We start from the raw sequence: 18040 nt of genomic DNA on the forward strand, positions 1-18040 counted from the left end.
CAGCAGTCTCTCTTCCTCAGAGGTTATTTATAACTGTTAATTTGTTGTCTGATTTAAGAAGCACAAATTTTTAAAAACGAAAGGACAAAGGCCAATATTGCATTAACTATTTAAATACTCAGAAACTGATGCAATCTTTATTCCTGTCATTTTTGAGATTGCATTGTATCTACTCTTAACCTGGCACTCTTAAAATGATCTTTGGCCAAAAGTGATATAGGTTTATATGAAGAAATTTTTAAAAGTTTGTGGAAAAATAGGTTAAAAGATGCTTATTTTCATGGAAGAAAAATTTTGAAACCCTTGCAGAATTTTTCATAATACACAATTTCCATGAATTTCATGAGGATCCCTCTTATGTTAACAAGAAAATGAAAGAATAAGATAGTTCTGTGTATCAGATAATTTCAGCAAAATGAAGCAAAATATATTACATATACAAACAAGACATTAATATCAGTCTTGAATATACTACATTGGAATGATATTGAAGTACTGTATATATTTTATTAAAAATGATGTCTTATTAAATGATTCTTTTTCATATTAAGATAGTATTTTTGTTCAAACTATGAACTTATATCTCACCAATAAAGATTCTTTTTAGATTTTAAACAATTATATTAATAATTTTTTTCCTTCTCTCCATTAACAGGAGTGAACTGAGTCGACAGAAACTTCATACCCAAGAGCTGCTTTCTCAGCTGGAAATGGCAAATGAAAAGGTAGTTGAGGTACGATGATGATTCCCCCAGGAAGTACTTTCTGCTATAACTTGTTAGTCATTGTAGAGAATTTTACCTGAGCCAAATTCAAATTAATTCTCCATTGGAAATAGCCAATAAGAAATCACCTGTAACCCTAAAAGTCCACACATAACAGAATGTGAGTAAAAGCTTTGAACATTGTTGATTCATCATGTAAATGAATAAAAAGTGGAGCTCCTACTTCAGTTCTACCAGTATAACTTGTGCACAGCTCAGAGACTGTGTTAGAACCCTCTGTATGACTCTGCATCACTAAGATTGTGTTTTTTAATGCACTCTTCTCATTTTTTTAATCCATCACAAAATACGTGTAAAGAATACTTTTGCCAAAATGTCCTACATGAAGGACCTTGGTGGGTGAGACCCCCAGTGGAAAGAAGTGGCCATAAAAGAAGGCGGTACTTTTCTCTGAAGGGAGGAGAGAACTTCCACTTTGCCTGTGGCCTTGTCTAAATACTGACGGAATTTATGGATTCAAAAGGCTTTCATAAACTAGACAGCTCGTGTCATACATTAGAGTATTAATTGTTAAATTAACAACAGGAGTCACTGTGCACTAACTTCCCATGCAGGACCTCTGTCCTCAAAGAGTTGTATGACGGTTATGTCTAAGTGCTCACAAAAGATGTATCATTCTTGGGTGCTTCCTCAAAGTTAATTAAGTTTCTGAAAGAAAAAAAAAAGAAATGAAATTAACTTCAAGAGGTAATGACTTTGAACAGCCCTGTCTCGACTGTTGAGGAACAGTTTTTTTGTTTTAATTTTTTCCCGTGCAAATTGTTGAACTCTTTACTTAGTATAGAGTTGGTGCATAAAGTTAATCGAAAATGGATCTTAGTGGAGAATGGGACTGGGAAAGGCAGAGGAAGGAGGAGGAGGGGTGGGAGAGTAAGTGGGAGGGCATGTACGGTGGGAAGAATCACTGTATTCTTAAAGTTGTACTTATGAAATATATGAAGTCTGTATTCCTTAAAAAAAAGTTTCTTTGGGGGAGTAAATAAATTAAAAAACATACTTTTGCCCACTGGGATACATTAAAATTCATTTTGATTGATGCCTTAGAACTAAATATAGCAAGAGTTTATCATTTTTTTATTTGAGGCTTTAAGAAAGTAAACAATTACTAGATTATGCTTGCGACTCCCTAGAGCTCTAATTCATCATTTGATGTTCTAATTTGTTGGAACTTCATTAGTACAGTATACAATGGGCCTCTCTCTCTTTTTCTGGTCTACTAAAGGAACCATAGTTAAATAAGAGTGTCATTTGTTTAATCAACAACAGGAGTCACTGTGCACTTATTCCCCATGTAGGACCCCTGTTCTTAATGTGTTGTACTATGTGAATTAACGGTAAAACTACTACCCAAACAGTGCTCTATACTTTGTGTGTCTTTGTGGGTGCAGTCTGTTGAAATCTTCACTTAGTATATACTAAGTTGATCTTCTGTATACAAAGATAATTGAAAATGAATCGTGATGAAGAATGGGATGGGAGAGGGATTGGGAGATGGGATGGTTGCTGGTAGGAGGGAGGTTATGGGGGGTAAGCCACCATAATTCAAAAGTTGTACTTGGGAAATTTATATTTTTAGATGTTAAAAAATAATGTAAAGTATATTCACATTGTTATGCAATGGATTTCAGAACTTTGCCGTTTTGCAAAATTTGAAACTCTATATGCATTAAACAACATGTCCCCTTTTCACCTCCCTGAAGAAAAAAAAAATTACTCTTTGGCATCGTTGCACTTTTTTTTTTTTTTTTTTTTTTGGAAAGACAGAGCTACAGAGAGAGAGACACAGAGAGAGATCTTCCATCTGCTGGTTCACTCCCCAAATAACCTCAATGGCCAGAGCTGGGCCAGACCGAAGCCAGGAGTCAGGAACTTCTCTGGGTCTCCCACATGGGTGCAGGGGCCCAAACTCTTGGGCCATTCTCCCCTGCTTTCCCAGGTGCATTAATAGGGAGCTGGATCAGAAGTAGAGCATCCAGGACTCAAACTGGTGCCCAGATGTGATGCTGGCACTGCAAGCAGCAGCTTAATCCACTATGCCACAGCAATAGTCCCATCATGGCACTTTATATTGCTATAAGACATTTATAAAGAAATTAAAGAATAGCTATTAAAACACTATAGGGGCCGGCGCCGCGGCTCAATAGGCTAATCCTCCACCTAGTGGCGCCGGCACACCGGGTTCTAGTCCCGGTCGGGGCGCTGGATTCTGTCCCGGTTGCCCCTCTTCCAGGCCAGCTCTCTGCTGTGGCCTGGGAAGGCAGTGGAGGATGGCCCAAGTGCTTGGGCCCTGCACCCCATGGGAGACCAGGAGAAGCACCTGGCTCCTTCCTTTGGATCAGCGCGGTGTGCTGGCCGCAGCGCGCCAGCCGTGGCGGCCATTGGAGGGTGAACCAACAGCAAAAGGAAGACCTTTCTCTCTGTCTCTCTCTCTCACTATCACTCTGCCTGTCAAAAAAAAAAAAAAAAAAACTATAGGGGCAGGTGTTTGGTATGGTGGTTACCTCGCCAGTTTGAGTGCCCACATCAAAGTGCCTGAGTTCAGTACTCAGCTCAGGCTCCTGATTCCAGCTTCCTGTTAATGCAGACCCCGGGAGGCAATGGGTGAAGGCTCAAGTAATTGGATTCCTGTCCACAAGGGAGATCTGGATTGAATTCCCAGTTCCTGGCATTGCCCAGTAACCTCTGTGTGGGCATGTGAAGAGTGAATCATTAGATGGGAGCTTGCACTGTCACTCTTTCTCTAGAACTCTCTCTCTAATTAATTAATTTTTTAAATACTCTTTGATATAGCTTCCACTTAAAGAAATCTCTTCTAAGGAAGTAATGTAAAATAGGAAAAAATTAAAGGAAGATATTCAATACAGCAATGTTAATTTTGTTGGAATGTCAAAAGCTACTGGGATGGAGACGAGCATTGTGGTACAGTGGGTTAAGCCACAGCTTGGGATACCAGCATCCCATATCAGCAGGGTTTTGGTTCGATTTCCAGCTGCTTTGCTTCTGTTACATCCTTCTGCTAATGTGCTTGGGAAGGCAGCGGATGATGGTCCAAATACTTGGGCCTCTTCCACCCACGTGATGTAGGAGACCAGGATGGAGTACCTGGTTCCTGGCTTTGCCTGACCCAGACATGGCTGTTGGCGGCCTCTCTCTGTTTCTCCCTCCCTCTAAGTATTCTGCCTTTCAAATAAGTAAATAAATCAATCTTTAAGAAAAAAAAAAGAGTAATCAGTTGAAAGAAACAACTGCATATATTATAATTTACCCAATCTGAACCATTCCTCAACCATTATGGTTACAGTTTAGAAATTGTACGCTATATATAATATATGTATGAAAATGATTATTACAGATGATGAACCTTTTCTCCAACTTACTTCTAATGTATGATGTGACTCATAAAATTTAAAACTACATATCTAAATATCTTGGTCAATTAGAACAGTCCCTGTAGTTAACTTCATAGAATTTAATTTGGGCATAATAATATAATAAGCTTCTTGTAACAAGACATTGTTATTTTAATCTTGTATATTAGTAGGCATGACATGCACTTTTTAAAAAAATATTATTTATTTATTTATTTATTTATTTGAGAGACAAGAGTCACAGAGAGAGAGGTCTTCCATCTGCTGGTTTACTCCCCAAATGGCCACAACAACTGGAACTGGGCCAATCCAAAACCAGGAGCCAAGGAGCTTTTTCCTGGTCTTCGATATGGGTGCAGATTCCCAAGCATTTGGGCTATCCTCCACTGCTTTCTTAGGTCACCAGTGGGGAGCTAGATCAGAAGTGGAGCAACCAAAACTCGAACCGGTGCCCGTATGGGATGCTGGCACCACAGCCAGAGGCTTAACCTACTACACCACAGCTCCGGCCACTGCGTGACAGTCATTGTTACCACTACTATATTAGGACATGGGAGCTACTTAGTGCTTCATAGAAGGTGTGTTTTTCTAGCTTCCCTGGTTAGCCCTATATTTTTCTCTTAATTTGAGTAAGTGCCAGAAAAACTGTGTAACTAGACAATTCTAGCTGCACAAAAATATTTTTTCAGATGCACAATAACTAGCTTAATAAATATGGACAAAGCTAATACATTTTAATCAATTAATTATTTGAACGTAACTACATATATTGTGACAGATTGCATTCATGATGTCTGTACAGTTTAACTGGGTGACTTTAATACTGGAAAGTTATTATCTCACCATTCTGGAGACTAGAAATCCAGAGTGGAAGTATGAGCAATGTTGATCGCTTCCGAGGACTGTCAGAGTCTGCTCCATCCCTAGCTTCTGTTAGCCACAAGCACTCCTTGGCTTGTAGATGATGTTCTCTTTGTGTTTTCACATTGTCTTCCCTTTGTATGTTTCAGTCTCCGTGTCTAAATTTCCCCTTTTTATGAGCATATTAATAACATGGATTATAGCCACCCAAGTGACCTCATCTTTTTTTTTTTTTAAACTTTTATTTAATGAATATAAATTTCCAAAGTACGACTTATGGATTACAATGGCTTCCCCCACATACCGTCCCTCCCACCCACAATCCTCCCCTTTCCCACTCCCTCTCCCCTTCCATTCACATCAAGATTCATTTTCGATTATCTTAATATACAGAAGATCAGCTTAGTATACATTAAGTAAGGATTTCAACAGTTTGCTCCCACACAGAAACATAAAGTGAAAAATAATAGATGATTTTTTTAAATGATGATGAAATCAGAGCAGACCTATTGTCATGTTTAATCCCAATGAGAGTCAAGTTGGGAATTGATAATTTCTTTTTTTTTTTTTTTACAGAGGATCAGTTTAGTATGCATTAAGTAAAGATTTCAACAGTTTGCACCCCCATAGAAACACAAAGTGAAATATATTGTTTGAGTACTCATTATAGCATTAAATCTCAATGCACAGCACATTAAGGACTGAGATCCTACATGAGGAGTAAGTGCACAGTGACTCCTGTTGTTGACTTTACCAATTGACACTCCTGTCTATGGCATCAGTAATCTCCCTATGCTCCAGTCATGAGTTTCCAAGGCTATGGAAGCCCTCTGAGTTCTCCGACTCTTATCTTGTTTAGACAAGGTCATAGTCAAAGTGGAGGTTCTCTCCTTCCTTCAGAGAAAGGTACCTCCTTCTTTGAAGACCTGTTCTTTCCACTGGGATTTCACTCACAGAGATCTTTTGCCAGAGTGTCTTGGCTTTCCATGCCTGAAATACTCTCAAGGGCTTTTCAGCCAGATCCGAATGCCTTTAGGGCTGATTCTGAGGCCAGAGTGCTATTTAGGACATCTGCCATTCTATGAGTCTGCTGAGTATCTCACTTCCCATGTTGGATCACTCTCCCCTTTATTTATTCTATCGGTTAGTGTTAGCAGGTACTAGACTTGTTTATGTGCTCCCTTTGACTCTTAGTCCTTTCATTACGATCAATTGTGAACAAAAATTGATCACTTGGAATAGTGAGATGGCATTGGTACATGCCACCTTGATGGGATTGAATTGAAATCCCCTGGTATGTTTCTAACTCTACCATTTGGGGCAAGTCAGCTTGAGCATGTCCCAAATTATACATCTCTTCCCTCACTTATTCCCACTCTTATGTTTAACAGGGATCACATTTCAGTTAATTTTCAACACTTAAGAATAACTGTGTATTAATTACAGAATTAAACCAGTCATATTAAGTAGAACAGACAAAAAAAACTACTAAGAGGGATAATGTATTAAGTTGTTCATTAACAGTCAGGGCTATGCTGATCAAGTCACCGTTTCCCATAGAGTCCGTTTCACTTCAGGAGGTTTCCTTTTTGGTGTTCAGTCAGTTGTCACCGATCAGGGAGAACATATGGTATTTGTCCCTTTGGGACTGGCTTATTTCACTCAGCATGATGTGTTCCAGATTCCTCCATTTTGTTGCAAATGACTGGATTTCGTTGTTTCTTACTGTGGTATAGTATTCTAAAGAGTACATATCCCATAATTTCTTTATCCAGTCTACCGTTGATGGGCATTTAGGTTGGTTCCAGGTCTTAGCTATTGTGAATTGAGCTGCAATAAACATTAGGGTGCAGACCGCTTTTTTGTTTGCCAATTTAAATTCCTTTGGGTAAATTCCAAGGAGTGGGATGGCTGGGTCGAACGGTAGGGTTATCTTCAGGTTTCTGAGGAATCTCCAGACTGACTTCCATAGTGGCTTGACCAGTTTGCATTCCCACCAACAGTGGGTTAGTGTCCCTTTTTCCTCACATCCTCGCCAGCATCTGTTGTTGGTAGATTTCTGCATGTGAGCCATTCTAACAGGGGTGAGGTGAAACCTCATTGTGGTTTTGATTTGCATTTCCCTGATTGCTAATGACCTTGAACATTTTTTCATGTGTCTGTTGGCCATTTGGATTTCCTCTTTTGAAAAATGTCTATTGAGGTCCTTGGCCCATCTCTTAAGTGGGTTGTTGGTTTTGTTTTTGTGGAGTTTCTTGATCTAACTGTGGTGTGGAGACCTCATCTTAACCTGATCAATCATCTGCAAAGACTATTTCCAAATAAGGTCATATTCATAGGTTACCGGGGTTTAGGACTTAAGCATCTGTTGGCAGACACACTTCAAACCATAACAGGGCCTAATAATTCTGTTGACCTCATAGCATCTGGAGTATGCAGATGTCTTAGGGAACATACAGCAACAGAGTTCATCCCATCCCTACTGAAGCTCTGGCACTTGGACCCAGCAGTCTGTTGTCAAAAACTCTCCATATGATTCTAAAGCTAGCATCTCAAGGTTAAAAGATCAAAAATTTAAAGTCTTTTCCCTAATTTCTGAATCTGTTTGTTTTAGGATATGTTAATTTACTTTCTTTGGTGACATGTAGAAAAAAAGCAATTTATTGGCCGGCACCGCGGCTCACTAGGCTAATCCTCCGCCTGCGGCTCTGGCACCCCGGGTTCTAGTCCCGGTTGGAGTGCCGGATTCTGTCCTGGTTGCTTCTCTTCCAGTCCGGGAGTGCAGTGGAGGATGGCCCAGGTCCCCAGGCCCTGCACTCGCATGGGAGACCAGGAGGAAGCGCCTGGCTCCTGGCTTCAGATTGGCGCAGTGCACCGGCCATAGCAGCCACTTGGGGAGTGAGCCAACGGAAAAAGGAAGACCTTTCTCTCTGTCTCTCTCTCTCACTGTCTAACTCTGCCTGTCAAAAAAAAAAAATTTATGAACATATAAAGCCAACTTTGTACTTGAAGCTGATAACTTGAAAATGTAAATTTGGAAATACTACTATCTTAGTGTTTTTTAAGTGTAATATGATTTCCAGAGTTTTCATGGACTATTTAAAAAACATCTGCATGTCACATATGTACTTCTAACTTGTTTCTTTTGTGTTTCTCCTTAATAGAATGAAAAATTAATTCTAGAGCATCAAGAAAAAGCCAACAGACTTCAAAGGCGCCTAAGTCAGGCGGAAGAGAGAGCTGCTTCAGCCTCCCAGCAGGTAAACAACATCCTCATTCTCCCAAGATAATAAACTGTCTGAGTGGATCAAAGATAAAAAATACTCCTTGGAAGTTCCCAGAGAGCTAGTCGTTTTATTTTTACTTGATTAACCTGTTTAAAATTAGTCCCTTTAATATTTGAGGTTGAAAAAGGGAACTTTAGAAGCAAAAATAGACATCAGTATTCTCCAGTTTTCACTTGCATGTGGAACTGCACTGCCCAGTAGGATAGGTGTTGGCCACAGGCAGCTGTTTAAATTGAAGTTGATTACAATTAAATTAAAATAAAGATTGAGATACTCAGACACATTAGCTAGATCTCAAGTTCTCAATGGGCATATGTATCTGTGGCTTTCCTAATAGACAGTGTAGATATAGAACATTAATCACAAGAAGCTCTGTTAGACAACACTGCTCTGAAATTATATTTTTGTATGAAACTAGGCATGGAGTCACTGACAGGTTTGAAAGTGGACAATATTGTTTTGAATGTCATGCTTCAGGCAGCATTGCCTTTGTTCTTATTTTCTATTTTAAATTGGGAAAAATTACTTGGATTACAGATTAACTTCATTTAATGTACTTTTGCATATGACCAAGTAAATCTAAAATAAAATATAAAAGTTATCCAGTGAAAAATATAGTAAAAAGTTTAGAATATCAATGAAATACTAAGGAGTAATTTCTTATAACACGTACACATCATATAAATGAAATGGACCATTTGAAACAGTAGTCCCTGCTATTAGGAACAAAATGAAATCAGTTCAGGGATTATAAAGATAGGCTAAAAATAGATTGTTGGATGGATGGATGGATTGAGCAAGCAGACAACAAAAGCAAATCAAGTGACTATATTTTAATTATATTTAATCTTAAATGTACTGTTTTATTCAAAATTAATATTATTCTTAGCTACTATTACATTTTCTAACTACATGTTCATGATAGATATAGATTATTTTTAAAAAAATCCAGGAATTTGCCATCTCTTCCCATTCCTCTAGAAGATAATTTCTTATGAAGTTATGGGTTAATCTGTAGGGTAACTAGTCATTCAAGAATTCATGCATTCATTTAGATTATAAGGTAAGAGGAGTCAAGATGCATTCGACAGTATCTCCAGAGTAGGTGCTCTGATGTTGGACAAATCGTCTAGCACCATTAAATAGCTATGTGACTTTGGACAATTTCAGTTTTATAAATCTTCCATTTGACATGATTAATGTGGGACAGCACATGCATATTGAAGAATGAAAAGAACATGTAAAATCTTCAGAATAATGGCAAATAGATACTTAGATGGATATATAAAAAATTTCTATATTATAATCTTTTTTGTAATAAGTACATACTTCAATGGATATATAAGAAATTAAATTTTTTTTTTATTTGACAGATAGAGTTAAACAGTGAGAGAGAGAGACAGAGAGAAAGGTCTTCCTTCCATTGGTTCACTCCCCAAATGGCCACTATGGCCAGAGCTACACCAATCTGAAGTCAGGAGCCAGGTGCGTTTTCCTGGTCTCCCATGCGGGTGCAGGGGCCCACCTGGGCCATCCTCCACTGCACTCCCGGGCCACAGTAGAGAGCTGGACTGGAAGAGGAGCAACCGGGACTAGAAACGGGCACCCATATGGGATGCCAGCACCGCAGGCGGAGGATTAACTAAGTGAGCCATGGCGCCGGCCCCAAGAAATTAAATTTCTATATCATAATTCCTTTTTTAAGGACTATGGTAAAAAAAAATGCCAGCTTAAAATCAATTACCTTTCGTTCTATAGTAAAAAGGGTACAGTTCTAAAAACTTAATTTTATAGTCCAACTGACAGCTAGTTTACTTATCACCTGACAGAATTAAACCTAAACAATCCAGTCCTGATGTTTCTTCTATTATTTAAATTCTCTAGCTGACCCAATGCCTTGACATAGTAGGCTAAGCTTCCACCGGCTGTGCCCACATATGGGCGCAGGTTCATGTCCCAGCTGTTCTCCTTCGGATCCAGCTCTATGATTGTGACCTGGGAAAACAGTGGAAGATGGCCCAAGTGCTTGGGCCCTGTACCCACGTTGGAGGTCCAGAAGAAGTTCCTGGCTTCTGGCTTCAGATCTGCCCAGCTCTGACTGTTGTGCCCATTTAGGGAGTGAACCAGCAGATGGAAGACTTTTCTCTCTGTCTCTCCCTCTCTCTGTAACTCTACCTGTCAGATTGAAAAAATTCCATTATTGTTTTTGTGAGCTTTTTTTTAATGTTTTGTCAATATATACACTTCACAATTTTTTCTGTAGCAGATTTTTCTCTTAAGCTTTTTCCTTCCATTCTGTTCTTATTTGGAGATGGAAAGTAATCATTCATTCTCTCCAAACACAAAAGGGAATTTCTTTTTCGAGTTAGTAATTTTTCTGTGTTAAATGAATACAACCGGTAAACTTTCTTTATAAAGTATATATTTAATTTTTAAAAATCCTTATATTTACCTTCTCTGAGTCATTTCTAATTTTCCCCTTTTCCTCTGAAAATTAGAATATACTATTAGAAATAATATCCAGCTAAGGAATGTTTAAAGAAATGCAAGATGTTAAAAGCTTATTATTGTTCATAACACATCACTCTTACCATAATGCAGTATAGTATCATGTTATTGGTTCAACATGAGCCCTGCATTGTGTTGACTCAGTCATGTTCCAACTAACTTTTTCTGTATATCCTTCATCCATTCCAAGTATATCACTCCAAGCTGTTGAATGCCATACTTTGTTCTTTTGATAATATGACATTTTTTAAAATCAATGTAGTGAAACCTTTCTACGCAAAAACACAAAACCTGGAAACTATGAAAAAATTAATAAATGTGATCATGTAAAATCTTAATTGCTATATCAAAAAAATCATAGTCAATGACAAACATAAAGTATTTATAGCACCTATAACAAAAAGCTAATATCCTAAATATATAGAGAGTATCTAAGTCAAAAAACCAGAAGTAGAGGTCAGAGTTGGCTTAGAGCTTAAAACTGCTTCCTGCAATGCCAGCAGTCCATGCGGGTGCTGGTTCAGGTCCTAGCTGCTCCACTTCTGACCCAGCTCCCTGCTAATGTGCTTAAGAAAACAGTGGAGGATGGCTCAAGTACTTGGGCTGCTACGCCCACGTGGGAGGCCCACAGGGAGCTCCTGAGTCCCGGCTTCAGTCTGTCCCAGCCCCAGCAGTTGCAGCCATCTGGGAAGTGAACCAGCTGATGGAAGATCTCTCTCTTCTTCTCTCTCTCTCTCTCTCTCTCTCTCTTTCTAACTCTGCCTTTCAAATAAGTAAATAAATCTTAAAAGAAAAAACACAGTACTGCAGACCAGTAAACAGGTAAAGAACATTTACCGAAAAGAGATGACAGCATATAAACATTAAAAAATGCTGATCCTCACTCATAAGACAAATATAAATGTTTATTGTAATCACATGTAATTTTTCATGTGTGAGATTATGAAGTATAATAATGCATTGTGCTGGTACTTTTTTATATATCATTGATAGATGTATACATTGGTGCAGTCTCTTGAGAAAAGTTTAGCTTTATTTCTCAAAAAATATAAATGTATATAGCTCTTAATCCATACTTGTGCCTGGAAAAATCTTTGCAAGGAAGCAAACATGTAAAAATACTATTTGAAGCAAAACCACCCAAATACCCACAATTAGCAGGCCAGTAGACCAGTTAAATTTTGGAGTAGTCATACAGGCAGATTACTTACAGCTGTCAGAGACGCAAAGTACTTCTAATATGGAACTATTTCTAAGGTAGATCATTTAGAAGAAAGAAAAAATAAGGTCAAAAGTATGTGTGGTGGTTTGTACATACATTCTCAGAACTTTTTTATAAATATGCTTGTTCAAAACTAGAAACGATGTTATAATTGGAGAGAAGACTACCGAATGAAGGATAGTAACTAGAGGGAGACCCTTTGTATTATACGCACATTTGTACTATTATGACTTATTTCTAAGCCTGCATTGTGCTGGCTCAAACTTAGTTTGTTTTTAGATACTTTTCTGATTAAGATGTTCTTCATCTATCTGTGGAATATGTTTTAGAATTCTAAGTGTATCACTGTAAGCTATAGAATGCCATGTTTCACATGCATTTCTCTAATGTAATATAGACATTTTATAAATTATCAAGAGTAAAATAGAAATGAACACAAAAATGACTGGTTTCAAGACCCCTTCCAGAAAGGTTATTTTCAATAATGGTAGGTTGTGTTGCATTGTACTTTGTATTAATCTAAGAAATTCCATAGAAAAAGTAACTACTTACTGACTGTTTATTTTAATTGCAGCTCAGTGTGATTACAGTACAGAGAAGAAAAGCAGCCTCCATGATGAATCTGGAAAGTATTTAAAAAGTATTCATAGTTCACTAACAGAATTTTAGAGTTGGGGAAGCTGTTGGACTAGAAGTGTATTGAAACGGTAAAGCCTGCAGAGAATGGTTAAGGCTTGTGTCATTTTGCATAAGCTTTTTCCATTCTGTTTTGAGGTTTATTGGAAAACAGAACAGTGACAGTTTCCTGTGAGTAAAGAAAATAAAATCCTCTATTGAGCTTCAATGGAGAATAAAGCCAGCTGAGAAGAACTCGTTGCCTTCATCAACGTGTTTATTTTTTAACTTCCCTTTCTTTTCCCTTGAAGAACATAATTTTCTAACTGATCATAAGGAAGAGATTTTTACGAAAATGCTAGAAGTTAACATTCCAGATTCCAATATTTGGGAATTTTATACTTAATTGTTATTCCTAATTCATTTTTAAAGTTCCTAAGAATCCATTATGAACTCATAACTATAATAAATTATTCAATTTCTAAAATGATGCTGTCATGTATTTTAATGTATGATTGTAGTGATTTGTTTTTCACTTACATGGTTTCTAGTATTTATAGAATTTGATATCTAAGAATTGGGGGAGTTTTTTTTTTAATTACTCAAAAGCAGTACTAATTAAATAGAGAATACATAGCATTGAACTGTTGCAGATTTATTGATCTTCATAGAGCCATGGAGTTATTCTCTGTTCCTAGTTTGAGCTTGGTGTATCCTGGTTTCTGGTGATTAGGGCAGATAGGTTTACATCTGAATACCCAGTTAGGAGACTCTTACTGTTTTCCCGATAAAAGATAATGAATCTGAATGGAGAAATTAGAAGTTCAGGAATAGTGCTAACAAGTTCAAGTTTCTGGCCTGTCATTGAAAATTAAAGCCATTGAAGAGTAGGAGCCTGTTTTGGCTAATGTGGCTAACTGCTTCCTCTGTCTCTTCCCCTCCATTTGTTGTGGCCTATACTTGATGGCCTTCTTTTACTTCCCTCAGTGCATCGTCTTCCCTCCCAGCAACAGAGTCTGCATGTGCTCTTCCATTCATGCATTCTTTTTATCCCTATGCAAACCTCACTTCTTCAGAAGAGCCTCCAGACTTGATTGTTTGCTCATCACATTGCTCTTAATAGTGTGCTCTAGTTTTTCTTACATAACTTATCAAAATGTGTGTTCTAACTCTTTAAAATGTTTTTCTCCACAACAGACTGAAAGCTCCCTGAGAGCAAAATTATGTCAACTTTCATTCATCATTGGATCCTTAGCACCCAACATAGTTCCTGGTACATGGAAGATACTTAATAACAGATCAAAACTGAGTTTTTAGGACAGGACCTGAATAAACATGTCTATATTTATTCAGTGATCTCAAGAAGAATCCTCTAATACTCTTTATATTAATAACTTCCTTTCCAGTTGGATCCCCTTCTTGAACACTTAGACATTCTCCAAGAGGATATGCTGTATTATGCAGATAATATGCCTTTCTAACCTCTGTGAATTTTAACAGACTTGAGCTATGTTTAGCAAAGAACTAAACATGATGGTTGTTTTTCATTGGCTAATAATTTATAATGTAAAAATGTAATGGAGATTTTAACATTTCTCGATCAGTCAACTTCATTTGTAAAGACAGTATTATTTTGTGAGCTGTGTTTTAGGAGACAGGGGAAATCAGAAGGAAAAAGAGAAAATATATAAATCTGGAATTGAGGATAACACAGCTAGTTCATTTTGTTTATTCATGTTTCTTATATTGTGTCTCCCTAAGAAAGAAGATATGATTACCTCTTCTTCCCTTTATATATGAATATGCAAATTGGGGCAGCCAACAATCTCCTAATTTCTCCTCTGGTGTGGAAACCGTAACAGAACATTAACAGTAATTCAGCTATACATTTATTCAGCAAATATTGAATATTTCATAACTGCACAAACCAACTCTCAGACAAGTCACAGTGAGAAAACACTGGAAACACTACTATAAATTCTGTTCTTTATATTTTATCATTTTTCCAAAAATATTAAATTTATAATTATTTAATCTAAAAAATAGTTTACCTAAAAATGCACACACACACACATATATGTAGACAGAAAGACTGGTTTACCCTAAGATCATAAAATCTGTCCCCTGACAACCCTTAAACTTATAAAAAATGTATGTAGTGCTGTTAGTATTTACATAGAAGGAAAAATAAATGTGTGTATGCTTAGATAACAAAAGTCATATGATGGAAATGCACCCTACAAGTGATTTTTTACAACACAAGTACTCTGTAGCCCAAGAATTCACAACAAAACATTCACCTTCCAAAAGACATTGCCGATGTATAACCTCACTATTGTCACTTCTGCTCTGAATGTATTTTGGAATGTGAGCAAATGAGATTGACATAAGATGTGACTTTGAATGTGCTCTAGTTTATTTCTATTTAAATACACATTCTTCAAGTACAGTACTTTAGTAACAAATCTTAAACTTTTGGTATTTTGCATAGCTGTTGAAAACCTCTAAGGGAGGGCAGCTCACTTCCCTGTGAGATGGCCCAATCCCCTTCCCAACAACTATGACCATTAGAAAATTCTCCCTCACATTAAACTGAAATGTGTCTCCCTATCTTCTGCCACAGTGTAAATCCAAGCCATCTTCCACATGGCAGCTCTTTAGCCTTTTGAAAATAGTTACATGTTCTTTCTGAACTTAAACATCATTTTCTCAGAGGATTCATTTTCTAGTCCTTGTGCTAACCAGTTAGTCTTAAAATTTAGTTCAATTTGTATCTGTTCTTTCTTGAGCACCTAATTTACCCAAGTGTACTTGGAAATATATCAGTCTTACGGCCAAAACAAAAAATTGTATTCAAGGTGTACATTATTAATTCCCTGGTTTTAGATCATGACTGAGAGGGACCGGGACAGAAGGAGTGTAGTTGCCTAAGTGTGGGGGAGGAGGAGGAGGACAACTCCTGAGAATCTCCAAGGGTTGGATAGGACTTCACAGCATGCACCCTTTCCCTTTTCCCCACTCCAAGGTGTTCTGACGTTCTCACAGGAAAGCATGCATTGAGAGTCACAGTAGTTACATATACATATATAGTATTTCTCATTAGTTTTCAAGGTGAGGAAAAATGGTAATTACTGTTAGAGTCTATACTTCCATTAATACAACTTCAAGTCATGCTAGCCTCTTTTTTTCTGAAGTTCAGTCACATTGTTTGACAGATAATTGGTCAGCATATTGTCAGCTGAAATTCTAAGTCTTTTTAAAAGCTTTTGTTGCTAAGTCAAATCCTTGCTTCAGAAGCAGGACTAGTCATTTAGCCCTATTTGATTCAATCACATTAATGGAACCTGCTGAGGTCATTTTAACTTTTAATTCTGCCCTTTAGTTTGTTAGCTCTCAGTATAAAATTGTTTTGTTTTACTTCTGTATTTCTTGTACCCCAGGCAATTTTTGACTTATAGTGAATACCACCTATAGGTTTAATAATAGTGCTAGCCATATTTTCATGCAAATCTTTGAAAAGATGAGGAGGATCAAACAGATCTGAGTACGGTCTCTATAACATAACCACCCACAGACTCCCTAAACTAATCAGAACCAGTCAGCTATGGTCACTCAACTGGTTTTTGTTGTTTTTTTTTTTCCCCCAGGAAACATTTTATTTAAGATATACAAACTTCATGCATTTCATGTTTGCAACTTTAAGAACATAGTGATTTCTTCCCACCATACCTGCCCTCCCAGCTGTACTCCCACCCTTCTTCCTCGTCCCTCTCCCATTCCCATTCTTATTTTTTACCAAGACCTATTTTCATTAACTTTATATACAGAAGATTAACTATATACTAAGTAAAGAGCTCAACAAATATTATGAGAAAACAACTGTTCCTCAACAGCTTTTTTATTTCTCTTTATATTTCTTCTATGACCCACTGTTCATTCAGGAGCATGTTGTTCAGTCTCCATGTGTTGGAGACTCTAGAAATTCTAGAGTTGTTGATTTCCAGCTTCATTCCATTGTGGTCAGAGAAGATATATTGGTATGATTTCAATTTTTATTTTTATTTTCTGAGACTTGCTTTATGGCCTAGCCTGTGCTTTATCCTAGAGAAAGTTCCATGCACTGGTAAGAAGAATGTGTATTCTGCAACTGTAGGATAAAAAGTTCTGTAGATATCTGTTAGGTCCATTCACACTATAGCATCAATTAACTATTGTTTCCTTACTGATTTTCCGTCTGGTTGATCTGTCCATTGCTGAAAGTGGGGTAATGAAGTTCCCCATTAATATTGTATAGGAATCTATGTCTCTCTTTAGATTATTAACATTTCTTTTAAATAGCAAGGTTCCCTGTTATTGGTACTTATACATTTATTATAGTCACATCTCCCTGTTGAATTGAACCGTTAATCATTACATCTAACAGTTTTTGTGTTAAAGTCTATTTCTATTGTGTGAAAGTATGATGTTAGGATGGCTATACCAGCTCTTTTTTTGTTTCTGTTAGCATGGAATTTCTTTTTCCATCCTTTGACTTTCAGTCTGCATGTATCTTTGTTGGTGAGATGTGTTTCTAGTAAAGAGCAAATAGATGGCTCTTGTTTTTTAATCCATTCAGCCAGTCTATATCATTTAACTGGAAAGTTGAGGCCATTTACATTCAAGGTGACTATTGATAAGTAACAACTTGGCCATGCCATTTTTCCATAAATATTCCTATTATTTACTTTGGATTTCCTTTGTACTTTTACTGGGAGATTTTCTGCCTTCACCTCCTTCCTTCCTTCCGTCTTTTTTTTTCTGACAGTTAGACAGAGAAAAAGGTCTTCCTTTTTTCCGTCGGTTCACCCCCCGCCCCAAATGGCTGCTGCGGCCGGCACACTACGCCAATCCAAAGCCAGGAGCCAGGTACTTCCTCCTGGTCTCCCATGCAGGTGCAGGGCCCAAGCACTTGGGCCATCCTCCACTGCCTTCCCGGGCCACAGCAGAGAGCTGGACTGGAAGAGGAGCAAACAGGACAGAATCCAGCACCCCAACCAGGACTAGAACCCGGGGTGTCAGCAACGCAGGTGGAGGACTAGCCAAGTAAGCCACGGCGCTGGCCTTCACCTTCTTTTGTAGTGATGACCGTGTTTGTGTGTTTCTGTGTGTAGCACATCCTTAAGCATCTCTTGTAAGGCTGAACGAGTAGTGACAAATTCTTTCAATTTCTGTTCGTTATGGAAGGCCTTTATTTCACCTTCATTCCTAAATGAGAGCTTTGCAGGGTATAGTATTCTGTATTGACAGTTTTTTTCTCTTAGGACTTAGAATACATCTCACCATTGTCCCCTAGCCTGTAGGTTTTCTGATGAGAAGTCAGATGTGAGTCTAATTGGCGATCCTCTGAAAGTAATC

At 37.7% G+C, this 18040-nt stretch overlaps 1 protein-coding gene across 6 annotated transcripts in view; it reads left to right on the forward strand.

Moving 5' to 3' along the window:
- Window positions 1-13133, forward strand: part of SCLT1 (sodium channel and clathrin linker 1) — a 265393-nt gene extending 252260 nt beyond the window's left edge. For all 6 annotated transcript variants that reach the window (XR_016211963.1, XR_016211964.1, XM_017347573.4 and 3 more), the window contains 3 exons: window positions 656-734; window positions 8179-8274; window positions 12606-13133. Coding sequence is in view for 4 of the 6 variants with exons in the window: in XM_017347573.4 (XP_017203062.3) it covers window positions 656-734; window positions 8179-8274; window positions 12606-12668 (238 nt within the window). In the remaining 2 variants the exon portion in view is untranslated. The remainder of the gene's footprint in view (window positions 1-655; window positions 735-8178; window positions 8275-12605) is intronic.
- The last annotated feature ends 4907 nt before the right edge of the window (window positions 13134-18040 follow it).

The sequence above is a fragment of the Oryctolagus cuniculus genome, chromosome 8 (genome assembly GCF_051225735.1).
Source record: "Oryctolagus cuniculus isolate XC-2025 breed Fujian yellow rabbit chromosome 8, ASM5122573v1, whole genome shotgun sequence".
Taxonomy (NCBI): Eukaryota; Metazoa; Chordata; class Mammalia; order Lagomorpha; family Leporidae; genus Oryctolagus; species Oryctolagus cuniculus.